The sequence below is a fragment of the Aquarana catesbeiana genome, linkage group LG01, assembly GCF_042186555.1.
Source record: "Aquarana catesbeiana isolate 2022-GZ linkage group LG01, ASM4218655v1, whole genome shotgun sequence".
NCBI classification, from domain to species: Eukaryota; Metazoa; Chordata; class Amphibia; order Anura; family Ranidae; genus Aquarana; species Aquarana catesbeiana.
Window position 1 is genome coordinate 21,192,226 of NC_133324.1, and position 16,082 is coordinate 21,208,307.

Genomic DNA, 16,082 nt, shown 5'->3' on the forward strand with positions numbered 1-16,082 from the left:
GAAGTTCGCACCACCATAGTGGACCCTGTGCACACATGGCAGTATTTACTGGAGAAGGTGGCACCACCACGGTTGACCCTGTATGCACATGGTGATATATACTGGAGATGGTGGCACCACCACAGAGGACCCTGTACACACATAGCAGTATGTACTAGAGATTGGTGGCACCACCACAGGGGACCCTATACACACATGGCAGTATGTACCAGAGATGGTGGCACCAACACAGAGGACCCTGTACACACATGGCAGTATGTACTGGAGCTGGTGGCATCACCACAGAGGAACCTGTACACACATGGCAGTATGTACTGGAGCTGGTGGCATCACCACAGAGGAACCTGTACACACATGGCAGTATGTACTAGAGATGGTGGCACCACCACAAAGGACCCTGTACACACATGCAGTATATAATGGAGAAGGTGGCACCACCACAAAGGACCCTGTACACACATGGCAGTCTGGAGAAGGTGGCACATTACTTTTGTTATATGGATCAGCAAGTGAGCCGCAGACGTCGCCCCCTCCATGGAGCCAGATGATTACAGGACAGATATTGAGATAAGATAGCCGAGTCTGGGCAGGAAATAATTACTGCTAAAATTAAAATATTTTGTACCCTACTCACTATGGGAAAAGCTATCAGTCTAAAAACAGCCAAGCTTCATCAGAACAGTCATTAAACTTCAATTACAACTTTGTTTATTTAAAGAAGTCTAGCAGCAGATATATGGTTCCATGTTAAGTGCATGCATGCTCAGTAGCGTGTCAGTGTAACACTTCCAGGTTTTTATCACCTCTTTGTGGGTTAAGTGCATAAAAAACACACAGAGTTGAGTTCACCCGTAACAGTGTATTGTAGAAAAGTTCAGCAAGTACAACAGGCCCAGCGGGAAGCTCATCCGGCAGGAGCCACTTACAACTAAAATATCAGTGAACCCATGAGATGCAGAATGGAAGATGTTGACAGCATCTGCCACGAGGGGCAGAATGCAGCCCGACCGGTCCATACCCAAAAGAAAAGGCTTCCTGGAAGGTAGATGTAGTCCCTTCACTGCCCCTACCCCTCTGGAACCTTTCCCTATCTCTAATACTGTTTCTGACAGATGGGGTTCAGTTCCCTATGCTGGCCATTCGCAATAAAGCACACCAAACCCGAGAGCCAGAGTCTTAAATAGACTCTGCCTGACCCAAGATGGCCACCAGAGTCACATTGGGTGCCTGTATCCACATTGATAGCTGCCTCCCTGTGGCCAAGGAAATCATAGAGGAACACAATTCCTCTCCACTTTCTTCCCCACCTGCATTACCGTTGTAGTTGAGCGCCACCTGCAGTAGAGACTATAGACTGCACCTGCCTATATCTTATATAGTTGATAGTCCTCTGAAAATGTATGGAGCCATCTTTATTCAGCCATCATCCTAAGCCACCATCTACTGATAAACTGTCTCAGAGATGACATACAGTGCATCTGGAAAGTATTCACAGCGCTTAACTTTTTCCACATTTTGTTATGTTACAGCCATATCCCCAAATGGATTAAATTCATTATTCTTATTCCTCATAACAAAAAAAATCCCATGTACATAATTCTTCACAGCCTTTCTCAATACTTTGTTGAAGCACATTTGGCACCAATTACAGCCTCAAGTCTTTTTGAGTATGATGCTACAAGCTTGGCACGCCTATTTTCGGGCAGTTTCTCCCAGTCTTCTTTGCAGGACCTCTCAAGCTCCATTAGGTTGGATGGGGAGTGTCGGTGCACAGCAATTTTCAGATCTCTCCAGAGATGTTCAGTCAGGTTCAAGTCTGGCCTCTGGCTGAGCCACTCAAGGACATTCACAGAGAAGCCACTCCTTTGTTATCTTGGCTGTGTGTTTAGGGTCGTTGTCCTGTGGGAAGATGAACCTTCGCCCCAGTCTGAGTTCCAGAGTGTTCTGGAGCAGGTTTTAATCAAGGATGTATCTGTAAATTGCTACATTCATCTTTCCCTTTATCCTGATTAGTATCCCAATTCCTGCCACTGAAAAACATCCCCACAGCATGATGCTGCCACCACCATGCTTCACTGTAGGGATGTTATTGGCCAGGTGATGAACGGTGCCTGGTTTCCTCCAGACATGACGCTTGCCATTCAGGCTAAAGAGTTTAATCTTTGTTTCATCAGAACAGGGAATTTTGTTCCTCATGGTCTGAGAGTCCTTCAGGTGCCTTTTGGCAAACTCCAGACGGGCTATCATGTGCCTTTTACTGAGGAGTGGCTTCTGTCTGGTCACTCTACCATACAGGCCTGATTGGTGGAGTGCTGCAGAGATGGTTGTTCTTCTGGCAGGTTCTCCTCTCTCCAAAGTGAAATGCTGGAGCTCTGTCAGAGTGACCATCGGGATTTTGGTCACCTCCCTGACTAAGACTCTTCTCCTCCGATCGCTTAGTTTGACCAGGCGGCCTGCTCTAGGAAGAGTCCCGGTGGTTCCAAACTTCTTCCATTTACAGATAATGGAGGCCACTGTGCTCATTGGGACCTTCAATGATGCACAAATGTTTCTGTACCCTTCCCCAGATCTGTGCCTCCATATAATCCTGTCTCGGAGGTCTACAGACAGTTTCTTGGACTTCATGGCTTGGTTTGTGCTCTGACATGCACTGTTACCTGTGGGACCTTCTATAGACAGGTGTGTGCCTTTCCAAATAATGTCCAATCAACAGAATTTACCACAGGTGGACTCCAATCAAGTTGTAGAAACATCTCAAGGATGATCAGTAGAAACATGAAGCACCTGAGCTCAATTTTGAGTGTCATGGCAAAGGCTGTGAATACTTATGTACATGGGATTTTTTCGTTTTTTATTTTGAATAAATTTGCAAATATTTCAAACAAGCTTCTTTCACGTTGTCATCATGGGGGATTGTTTTTAGAATTTTGAGCAAAATAATGAATTTATTTGATTTTGGAATAAGGCTGTAACATAACAAAATGTGGAAAAAGTGAAGCGCTGTGAAGACTTTCTGGATGCACTGTAACCATATAATTCCAGGTGCCTTGTGCAGTTCTTGACTGTGTTCACAAATGTCTGACACAGATCTTCTTGGCTCCAACCCTTTGCTATGATCATGATGAGGGCTTCTATGGCTGGGTTCATGGAGGGGGGCATGCTATCATGCTACGGAGATTGCAAGGATGTTGGCAATAGGATGCGATGTTGTGTTCCATATAGTGATTAATTGCTAATGGTATCAGAGTGCTCCAAATTGGTGAGGTCAATGTCTACTACATGCAACTACACAAATTACTTACAACTTACTTTAAAGGGACGGACCCTTTAAAGTATATAAAAAAAAAAAAGGAAAACAATAGTTCTTCTTCCCCTTTGGGGAATTCAGAATGAATCAGATTAGTTCTGGGGAATCGGGCTGTTTTTCAGGAAACAGGATACCAACTTCACTGTTACTGTAAAAAAGTATTAATATTTGAATATTCAAATTATTATAAAGTAGGATAATTTATGTGAAAAACTTGTTATTAGTAGTTTACAATCACCGGAGGCAGCCATGATTATACCCTACATATGTGAATAATGCTCCTGGCTTATTGGTGCTGCGAGGTGATTGCATTTTGCTGTTCCCCTCTCTGAGTGTGACTAAGTAACACAATGTGTAAAGGGCTGTGTGGTTCTGGTTTCAGAAGCTGCAAACATTTGGGAGTAATGGGCTGTGGTCAGCGGCATGAAAGGGTTATAGTCTATGGAACTAACGTAATAACAGCAGGCGGGGAGGGGGGAACGTATCCCCTGGAGGAGAGCTGATAGTAGAATGGTCCTTTCTGCCAGATCTCCATCTTCTAATAACAGTCCTCACCCTCAGTGCTTTTTCCAGCACATCTGACACGAGAGGTGCTGCCAGGGACGGGACCTGAACCTCCCGGGATATGGGCCCTCTCCCCTCACTTTGTGTTATTCTTAATGAGAGAGCGCCAACATACACAGGAGCGCTGCATGGAGCTGGGCGTAACCACATGAACAAGCTGCGATCAGACATGCAGGATAAATAAACATGTTATTATCTGTGAGAGCCATCGTGACTTTCTCTCCACCATCTGGAATGTGCACAGCATTAAATTATGAGATCTTCAAAAGAGGGAGCCAGCCTCAGGCGTAGAAACACTATGTGGCCGAATGTTGGTGAACACCTGACCATCACACCTATATGAGCTTGTTGGACATCCCATTTCAAAGCCATGGCTATTAATATGGAGAGGACCACCCTTTGCAGCTACAACAGTCTCCACTCCTTTGGAAAGGCTTTCCACAAGATTTTGGAGGTTGCCTGTGGGAATTTGTGTCCATTCAGCCAAAAGAACATTTGTGAGGTCAGGTACTGACGTTGGATGAGAAGACCCGCCTCACAATTGGATTTCCAACTCATCCTAAAGTTGATGGATGAAAAGACCTGCTTACAACCAGATTTCCAAATTATTCCAAAGGGTTTAGTAGGGTTGAGGGCAGGTACTGATGATGGATGGGAAGACCTGCCTCACAATCAGATTTCCAGCTTATTCCAAAGGTGTTCAGTAGGGTTGAGGTCAGGTTCTGACTTTGGATGAGAAGACCTGCCTCACAATCAGATTTTGCAACTCATTCCAAAGGTATTCGGTAGGATTGAGGTCAGGTACTGACTTTGGATGAGAAGACCTGCCTTACAATCAGATTTCCAACTCATCCCAAAAGATGTTCAGTAGAGTTGAGGTCATGTACTGACTTTGGATGAGAAGATCTGCCCCACAATCAGATTTCCAACTCATCCCAAAGGAGTTCGGTAGGGTTGAGGTCAGGTACTGATGTTGGATGAGAAGTCCTGCCTCAAAATTGTATTTCCAACTCATCTCAAAGGTGTTCAGTAAGGTTGAGGGCAGGTACTGAAGTTGGATAAGAAGACCTGCCTCACAATAAGATTTACAACTCATTCCAAAAGGTGTTCATTTGGATTGAGGTCAGGTACTGATTTTGGATGAGAAGACCTGCCTTACAATTCGATTTCCAACTCATCCCATAAGTGTTCAGTGGGGTTAAGGTCAGGTACTGATGTTGGCTGAGAAGATCTGCCTCACAATCAGATTTCCAACTCATCTCAAAAGGTGTTTAGTGTGGTTGAGGTCAGGTACTGATGTTGGATATGAGGACCTGCCTCACAATCGGATTTCCAACTCATCCCAAAAGGTGTTCAGTAGGGTTGAGGTCAGGTACTTACATTGGATGAAAAGACCTGCCTCACAATCAGAATTCCAACTCATCCCAAAAGGTGTTCAGTATGGTTGAGGTCAGGTACTGACGTTGGATATGAAGACCTGCCTCACAATTGAATTTCACACTCATCCCTAAGGTTTTCAGTAGGGTTGAGGTCAGGGTTTGATGTGGAGGCCCCTCCAGTTCCCCCACATCAAACTCATCAAATGTATGTAACATGGAATGCAGGAGTCAGTAGTATGCAAAACGCAATGTGGAGGAATTTGTAAATAATGAGGAGTTCAGAGATCAGTAGTAAGGAACACTCAGTGCAGAGCTCAGTTTTAAGCCATGCTGATTTCAGGGGGTCACTAGTAAGGATTTGCTTTGGTGGACAGGGATAACATCAACAAGGAGTATGTATATTATTCTTATAAAAGAAGACATGTTACAATGTCATGGATGCCAACTGTCCCAGATTTGCCAGGACAGTCCCACATCTAGGTGATCTGTTCCGAAGAGTGGCTGCATCCGGTGATCCCAGCACTGACCTTATTTGAGTTACTGAGCATGTGCAGTAACTCAAAAAAGGGTATTACTAAGAGTGGTTCATGCATAATTATGGGGCGGGGGACACCCAGAAAGTGGGCATGGTCTAGACAAGACTGCCAGGAAAGTAGGCATGATTTGGGCAGGACATAGTTACATAGTAGGTGAGGTTAAAAAAAGACACAAGTCCATCAAGTCCAACCTCTGGTTTGCACTGCCTGGAAGAAGGGCATGATAAGTGCGAGCCATGGGCAGGGATGACAGTGTCCCAAGGACTGGGACAAAGATGTTGGCAAGTATGCAATGTTGACTTGACTTCCGCTTTACCATGCACACTTGGGTGACCTTAACATTCATGTTTATGCCCAAAACAGTGCAGAATGTCTTTTCCTGACAGCGAAAGACAACGCGTGCCACTGTCCTGCCACCCGGACAGTGCGGGGATATTGGCCCTCGAGGGCTCTTAGTTGGACACCATTGAGAAGAACATCCACTGACACTCTAGTCAGTCTGTTGGCGCTGGAGTTGGAGTATATATCACGGTTTCCGTCTGTGTCTCATTACATGCTGGGAGTGTCCAGCTTCTTATAAACATTCCTCTGCCTCTCCGGAGGGGAAAGGATTTCAGATTCTGCCGGAATTCTCCAGAACTAAAAACACAAAACAGCCACAAACATGTAAAATAAACATCCATGTGTTATACAGGTCCTCTCTACACATTCGTCTGTGTCCTTAAAGGCACCGCCCACCTTTTTCAAAAATTCAATAAATGCACCCCCATTAATAACATAAAATCTTTTCCTTTTTTTTAAATATTTGCATTCAAGCCAGCAGAGCATTGCAGCAGAGATCAGTCCATCATGGATTCAATGCATAGTCCCTGAATGGTTACCCCCATCCCCAGGTTTGTACTATGGCATGGACCGACTGTTATAGGGCTAAAGGAATTAAACAATGGACTACAAGTGCAGTGATGTCACTGCCCTGTGCGCAGCATGATCTGTGAATCCCTGTGCCATGGTGGAAGATGGGACTTGTAGTCGTCTCATTCAAAGGTCCCCACAGTGGCGGCTCGCCCATACGAGGCGCTACCCCCCCTAATCCATGCTTCCGGCCCCCTAATCGTGATTAGAGCCAGAGGCTCTAATAGGCTTCAAAAAAGGGTGAGCCCACTCTTTTTTGAAGCCTATTAGAGCCTCTGGCTCTAATCACGATTAGGGAGCCATAAACATGGATTAGTGGGGCGGCGCCCCGTATGGACGGGCCACCACTGTGGGGATCTGTGAATGAGACGCTACAAGCCCACCCAGTTGTGTGACAATAGCAAAATGATGTTCGATATTGCCTTCCTGATTCTCCTGCCGGCCAACCAGGAAGCGGGTCCTGAGACCCGTCACCCGAATGGCCAAGAGGAGAAGCGATCCTATTGGCTGCTGAGGAGGAGGGAGGAGACACAGGGGAAGCTGCCGTGAAGGACCAGTAGGAGAAGACGCAGAGTGAAGCCGTTGCCCGCCGCCCTGAGGAAGCGCTGCCCACGACCTAGATGGGGTAAGTGTGGGGCTGGTGACTGGGGTGGGGGGTGCCTGTGACCCGAGGTGGTGCAAGTCCCTTATGCCGCGTACACACGATCAGAATTCTCGTCAGAAAAAGATATGATGGCTTTTCTGACAGGATTCCACTCAAGTTTGCCTTACATACACACGGTCACGCAAAAGTTCTCTGAACTTACGACCATCAAGAACGCAGTGAGGTACAACACTACGACAAGCCAAGAAAATGAAGTTCAATGCGTCGAATTGTTTCCGAGCATGCGTAGGAATTTTGCGTGTCGGATTTGCCACAGACGATCGCGTTTTCGGATAGGAACTTTTCCTGACTGAAAAATTGAGAGCATGCTCTCAATCTTTTGCTGGCTGGAATTCGGCCAGCAAAAGTCCGATGGAGCGTACACACGGTCGCATTTTCCGATGAAAAACTCTCATCAGTCTTTTGCGACCCGAAATTCCGATCGTGTGTACGCGGCAATAGAATTCATGATTGGCAGCAATCCATACACGGCAGTAAGTCAATAAATGACAGCTACAAGTCCACGGGGGTCTCCAAGCTCAAGACCCTCACCAGGAACCCCAACTGGGCTCCCATCAACCCCCCCCAAAAGGGGTGATCACTCCATCATACTCCTCGCTATGGAGGCACTCGGAGAAAAGGAGGAGCTCAGAGCGCCAACGGGGAATCCCAGAAGAGGAGGTTCGGGGGCCCCTCTGTGCAAAACCATTGAACAGAGCAGGTAAGTTTGACATGTTTATTAGTTTAAGAAAAAAACATATATACCTTTACAACCGCTTTATATATTAATGTATTATTTTATGCTACAGATACTCTTGATATACACATGAATGAGAACCAACGTATGAAATCCAAACATATGGGTTGACAAGTTGCACAGCACTAAATGATTGTGATGAGGCTGCTGTCCTACCCAGTGGAACTCTGAAAGCCCTGCTCAACTGGATTGCAAGAGACCAGCAAGCAGTTATAGCTGAAGATTAACTGTAAATGACTGTGTTTGCAGCGGTACTGTTGCAGTGTTTTCTTTGCATAAAGAGTAATATATATATATAGATAGATAGATAGATAGATAGATAGATAGATAGATAGATAGATAGATAGATAGATAGATAGATAGATAGATAGATAGATAGATAGATAGATAGATAGATAGAGAGAGATAGAGAGAGAGATATCACCTACCTTATCCTTCAGGGTCACCGACCTTCTGACACGTCCATTAAGCAGCCAAGCAGCCGTCACTTCTTCCCCGTGTGTCGCCCCTTAGATGGAAACAAAGATATATTCTGATTGGTAAATGCTCAGAACCAGCAATAAAATGCAGCTTTTGTTTCTGGCTACAAGGCAGTCAGTAGATTATAATTTTCCTGCTGCAAGTTCCCCACCTCATGAGTTAAACTTACACCCTGCCAGTCATCAGGCAACTCTGGCCAATGCCGGAAAAAATGGCATCTCTGAGAGTGTGTCATAGTGCAGCCATACCACTCAGGGATGCTTGTTGTGTCATGATTTACTTGTATTCTCTCCCTGTCAGAACAGACAAGTCAGGCTGAGAGTCCTGTCTACTACCTGAGCTTTCTGCTGATATACAGTATATATTTATATATACTATATATATATATATATATGTATATATATATATATATATGTATATGTATATATATATATATATATATATATATATGTATATATATATATATATATATATATATATGCTTTATATATGCTTTAAATTACATTCAGGAAAACTTGAAGGGCTTTGTGGCAGTGAGTGGTGGGTTTATTGTTTTATATATATATTATGATGAAAAAAAAAATTATAAAATTGGAAAAAAAAATTTCAGTAAATATGAAATATTACATATTAAATCAAACTTATCTTACACCCCATTCCAGGGCCCTCCTTTTCTCTCTTCAGCTTCGGACGGTCCCTCGACATCATCACATACAATGCAGGGCTAGTAACCCTGCATTGTACATGAAGGAAGCAAGCGTGCAGTCTGTAGCATCTTAAAAAGGCTTTGCAGGATCAGCCACTCAGATGGAGGGAGCCTACATGAGCAAGGAGTAAGGTAAGTATTGCTCCTTATTCCTGTACCCCTAGCCTTAAAGAGCAGTTGACCCTTGCAGTGTAGGGGGGGTGGGGGGGGTGCTGCAAGGGTAGTATTTTCTGTATCTGCCACTATCTATTTAAAACCTCTTGTTTACAGAGCTCTTTAGCTCAAGCTGAGATACCACTCAGCCGTCACACTTACCCGTCACACTTACCCCCTAAGCATGGAATCCCCTTGCATGCCAAAATCCCCCCCCCCCAAAACTCCCTCTTTTCCAGTAAAAATCCCCCCTCCTAGCTGAAATCCTCTCCCTCCCAAAATCTCCTCTCCTAGCACAAATCTTCTAGCCTCATATTTCCCCTCAGAGCATACATCGTTTCCCTTCTCCAAATTCCCAGCTCCCAGCACAAATCTTCCCTCAATCTCCTCTCCCAGCACAAATCCCCCAATCATCCCTACTAGCACAGATACCCCCTCCCCCCCCCAAGATCTCCTCTCCCAGCACAAATCCCCTAAATCTCCTCTCCTAGAACAAATCCCTAACACATACATTTACCCTCCTAGCACAAATCCTCCAATCATCCCTACTAGCACAAATACCACCCCCATCTCCTCTCCCAGCACAACCCTCCCCCCCCCCACCTAAATCTCCTCTTCTAGCACAAATCCCTGTCAGGACTGGGCTCAGCCCTTCCTTCTCAGAGCTGGCCGCTCAGCTGTCGGCTAATTGCCAGCTCCTATCTCTTTCCACAGTTACCCAGCTGCTGTTGATTCTGCCTACTTAAAGCCATCCAGCTCACTTGATCTCTGCCTTCGCCTTTGTCAACATCACAGAAACTTTCTCCTGCGTTCCTGTTGAAGACTTGCTTGGCTGACGTTCCTTCTGGCTCCAGATCCTGCTTGCTGTACTACTACGTTTATCTCTGGCTCTCTGACATTTGCTTGGCTGACTACCCGATCCGGTTACTGAACTCTGGTTTGTTTTGACTACGCTTACTCTGTTTACCTTATTATTATTATTAAACAAGTGTGATTTAACTTTACTTCTGTCTCGGTCTGATTCATGGTTCCTGCTAATCCCCTACCCTCAAATTTTCCCTCCTAGCACAAATCCCCCAATCATCACTCCTAGCACAAATACCCCCCCTCCTCCAATCTCCTGTCCCAGCACAAATCCCCCTCAAATCCCCTAAGCTCAAATTTCCCCTCATAGCACAAATCCCCCCAATCATCCCTACTAGCACAAATACACCTTCCCCCAAATCCCTCTTCCTAACAGAAATCCACCCTTCTAGTACAAATCCCTTCCCCCTCCAAATCACCCCTTCTTTTTTTCTTTTTCTTTTTTTTTTGCAGCTGAATGGGCATTCTTTACAAAGTAAAGCTTCACCACATTTATTAAGGAAAATAAGTGCAAAGTGTTGAGTCTATTTGTCATTAGTAAATCTATCCCCATGCTTTTTTGATGGAAAACTTCCTAAATCCAGAATGCTTGCAGGAGGCGGCGGTGGGAATCTCAGCTGCTTCGTATTTCGGGCACGCTTTGTTGGGCAATTAAATGAATTAGAGCAAGATCTGGGAAGGAAGCTTTATGACACAACCTTTGTGTGCGATGACATAACCAGGGAGCTCGTTCAGCACCTGGCGAGGGGATCTCTGGGCTGGAATTCACAGCGGGTTCCCCCATTCCGAGAGAACGATGGAATACAGCTGCAGAAATATCACCGGACAGGAAAACATAGGTTTTATCTGCCAAAGGATAGGCAACTCTGTCTGGTCGGTCTTGTGATGCACACACCACACTGGACAGCCTGGAAGACCTACCTACTACAACCTGGACCAGTATACAGCCTACTACTACAACCCGGACCACTATACAGCTTCCTACTACAACCTGGACCAGTATACAGCTTCCTACTACATACTGGACCAGTATACAGCTTCCTACTACATACTGGACCAGTATACAGCTTCCTACTACAACCTGGACCAGTATACAGCTTCCTACTACAACCTGGACCAGTATACAGCTTCTTACTACAACCTGGACCAGTATACAGCTTCCTACTACAACCTGGACCAGTATACAGCTTCCTACTACATACTGGACCAGTATACAGCTTCCTACTACAACCTGGACCAGTATACAGCTTCCTACTACAACCTGGACCAGTATACAGCTTCTTACTACAACCTGGACCAGTATATAGCTTCCTACTACAACCTGGACCAGTATACAGCTTGCTACTACAACCAGGACCAGTATACAGCTTCCTACTACAACCTGGTCCAGTATATAGCTTCCTACTACAACCTGGACCAGTATACAGATTCCTACTACATCTTGGACCAGTATACAGCTTCCTACTACAACCTGGACCACTATACAGCTTCCTACTACATACTGGACCAGTATACAGCTTCCCACTACAACCTGGACCAATATACAGCTTCCTACTACATACCAGACCAGTATACAGCTTCTTACTGCAACCTGGACCACTATATAGCTTCCTACTACAACCGGGACCAGTATACAGCTTCCTACTACAACCTGGACCAGTATACAGCTTCCTACTACAACCTGGACCAGTATACAGCTTCCTACTACATCTTGGACCAGTATACAGCTTCCTACTACAACCTGGACCGGTATACAGCTTCCTACTACAACCTGGACCAGTATACAGCTTCCTACTACAAACTGGACCAGTATACAGCTCCCACTACAACCGGGACCAGTATACAGCTTCCTACTACAACCTGGACTGGTATACAGCTTCCTACTACAACATAGACCAGTATACAGCTTCCTACTACAACCTGGACCAGTATACAGCTTCCTACTACAACCTGGAGCAGTATACAGCTTCCTACTACATACTGGACCAATATACAGCCTTCTACTACAACCTGGACCAGTATACAGCTTCCTACTACAACCTGGACAAGTATACAGCTTCCTACTACAGTACAACCTGGACCGGTATACAGCTTCCTACTACAACCGGGACCAGTATACAGCTTCCTACTACATACTGGACTGGTATATAGCTTCCTACTACAACCTGGACCAATATACAGCTTCCTACTACAACCTGGACAAGTATACAGCTTCCTACTACAACCTGGACCAGTATACAGCTTCCTACTACAGTACAACCTGGACCGGTATACAGCTTCCTACTACAACCTGGACCAGTATACAGCTTCCTACTACAACCTGGACCAGTATACAGCTTCCTACTACAACCTGGACCAGTATACAGCCTACTACTACAACCCGGACCACTATACAGCTTCCTACTACAACCTGGACCAGTATACAGCTTCCTACTACATACTGGATCAGTATACAGCTTCCTACTACAACCTGGACCAGTATACAGCTTCCTACTACAACCTGGACCAGTATACAGCTTCTTACTACAACCTGGACCAGTATACAGCTTCCTACTACAACCTGGACCAGTATACAGCTTGCTACTACAACCGGGACCAGTATACAGCTTCCTACTACAACCTGGTCCAGTATACAGCTTCCTACTACAACCTGGACCAGTATATAGCTTCCTACTACATCTTGGACCAGTATACAGCTTCCTACTACAACCTGGACCACTATACAGCTTCCTACTACATACTGGACCAGTATACAGCTTCCCACTACAACCTGGACCAATATACAGCTTCCTACTACATACCGGACCAGTATACAGCTTCTTACTACAACCTGGACCAGTATACAGCTTCCTACTGCAACCTGGACCACTATATAGCTTCCTACTACAACCGGGACCAGTATACAGCTTCCTACTACAACCTGGACCAGTATACAGCTTCCTACTACAACCTGGACCAGTATACAGCTTCCTACTACATCTTGGACCAGTATACAGCTTCCTACTACAACCTGGACCGGTATACAGCTTCCTACTACAACCTGGACCAGTATACAGCTTCCTACTACAAACTGGACCAGTATACAGCTCCCACTACAACCGGGACCAGTATACAGCTTCCTACTACAACCTGGACTGGTATACAGCTTCCTACTACAACATAGACCAGTATACAGCTTCCTACTACAACCTGGACCAGTATACAGCCTCCTACTGCAATCTGGACCAGTATACAGCTTCCTACTACAACCTGGACCAGTATACAGCTTCCTACTACAACCTGGAGCAGTATACAGCTTCCTACTACATACTGGACCAATATACAGCCTTCTACTACAACCTGGACCAGTATACAGCTTCCTACTACAACCTGGACAAGTATACAGCTTCCTACTACAGTACAACCTGGACCGGTATACAGCTTCCTGCTACAACCGGGACCAGTATACAGCTCCCTACTACATACTGGACTGGTATATAGCTTCCTACTACAACCTGGACCAATATACAGCTTCCTACTACAACCTGGACCAGTATACAGCTTCCTACTACAACCTGGACAAGTATACAGCTTCCTACTACAACCTGGACCAGTATACAGCTTCCTACTACAACCTGGACCAGTATACAGCTTCCTACTACAACCTGGACCAGTATACAGCTTCCTACTACAACCTGGACCAGTATTCAGCTTCCTACTACAACCTGGACCAGTATTCAGCTTCCTACTGCAATCTGGAAAAGTATACAGCTTCCTACTACAACCTGGACCAGTATACAGCTTCCTACATCTTGGACTTTGTTAACCCACCATGTGAATTGTTGGAGATTTTGTCCTGGAGGAAAGTGTGGGTTATTGAGTATAGGGGCTACAGGAGAATGAGGAGATTTCATTGGGTGTGTTTTGTTCACCGTGTCCCACAGACGCAGGGAGTGGGATAAAGAAGGGCACAATATGGCCCGACGTTCTCTTCTCTGGTGCCGTCATCTTGAATGAAGATCTGACACCTGTGTAGACATATTTGTCAGGTCTGTGGGACGTAGCAGATTCCAAGGTGTGTCTGGATCAGTAAACTGACAGAGACCCCGCAAATCCTGAAAACTACTTCCTGGGATGTGTCCAAATTTCTTTTTTTTGGTATTGTGCTAAAAGACATCCATTGCGTTCAGGGCTTTAGATAAAAATGAGGACCTTGAATGGACTCCAAATAAGGCTTTCCTGTTTGAATCTGTGCAGTAAAACTAATCAGAGTTCCCCTTTACACCAGAGTCCACAGCATTTCCCCTTACATCAGAGCCCTCTTTAAATCAGGGTTCCCGGAGCACCCCTTACATCAGAGTTCCCCTTTACATTAGAGTCCACAGAGCTCCAGTTCTGCAGACTCTGATGTAAGGGGGCTCTGGGAACCCTGATTTAAAGGGGGCTCTGATGTAAGGGGGAACGCTCATGTAAGGGGGCTCTGGGAACACTAATTAAAGGGCAAAGCTGGGAACTATGATGTAATTGGGGACTCTGGTTACCAGAGATCCTCTTATATCAGAGTTACCCCTTAGACCAGTGTTCCTGCAGTATTCCCAGCGTTATTTCTTAAATCAGAGTCCCCAAAGTTCTTCCTTACATCAGAATCCTGAGAGTTCTTCCTTACATTAGAATCCCTAGAGTTCTTCCTTACATTAGAATCCCCAGAGTTCTCCTCTACATCAGAGTAGTGGGAGGGAGTGGTGTAAGGGAACTCTGCGGATTCAGATGTAAAGGGGAACTCTGCAGATTCAGATGTAAAGGGGAACTCTGCAGATTCAGATGTAAAGAGAACTCTGTGGATTCAGCTGTAAATGGGGAACTCTGTGGATTCAGCTGTAAATGAGGAACTCTGTGGATTCAGCTGTAAATGAGGAACTCTGTGGATTCAGCTGTAAATGAGGAACTCTGTGGATTCAGCTGTAAATGGGGAACTCTGTGGATTCAGCTGTAAAGAGAACTCTGTGGATTCAGATGTAAAGGGGAACTCTGCCAATTCAGATGTAAAGGAGAACTCTGCCAATTCAGATGTAAAGGGGAACTCTGCCAATTCAGATATAAAGGGGAACTCTGCCAATTCAGATGTAAAGGAGAACTCTGCCAATTCAGATGTAAAGGGGAACTCTGCCAATTCAGATATAAAGGGGAACTCTGCCAATTCAGATGTAAAGGAGAACTCTGCCAATTCATATGTAAAGGGGAACTCTGCCAATTCAGATGTAAAGGGGAACTCTGCCATATCAGATGTAAAGGGGAACTCTGTGGATTCCGATGTAAAGAGAACTCTGTGGATTCAGATGTAAGGGGAACGCTGCAGATTCAGATGTAAGGGGAACGCTGCAGATTCAGATGTAAAGGGGAACTCTGTGGATTCAGATGTAAAGGGGAACTCTGCCGATTCAGATGTAAAGGGGAACTCTGCCGATTCAGATGTAAAGGGGAACTCTGCCGATTCAGATGTAAAGGGGAACTCTGCCGATTCAGATGTAAAGGGGAACTCTGCCAATTCAGATGTAAAGGGAAACTCTGCCAATTCAGATGTAAAGGAGAACTCTGCCAATTCAGATGTAATGGAGAACTCTGCCAATTCAGATGTAATGGAGAACTCTGCCAATTCAGATGTAAAGGGGAACTCTGCCAATTCAGATGTAAAGGGGAACTCTGCCGATTCAGATGTAAAGGAGAACTCTGCCGATTCAGATGTAAAGGGGAACTCTGCTGATTCAGATGTAAAGGGGAACTCTGTGGCCTCTGATGTAAGGG

General features: G+C 45.3%; 1 protein-coding gene across 2 annotated transcripts in view; it reads right to left on the minus strand.

Annotated features, from left to right (window-relative positions):
* The window catches only part of LOC141130659 (disintegrin and metalloproteinase domain-containing protein 33-like), a 142,630-nt gene that overhangs the window by 77,397 nt on the left and 49,151 nt on the right, over nt 1-16,082 (minus strand). For both annotated transcript variants that reach the window (XM_073618154.1, XM_073618153.1), the window contains exon 2: nt 8,527-8,606. In XM_073618154.1, coding sequence (XP_073474255.1) covers nt 8,527-8,606 — 80 coding nt within the window. The remainder of the gene's footprint in view (nt 1-8,526; nt 8,607-16,082) is intronic.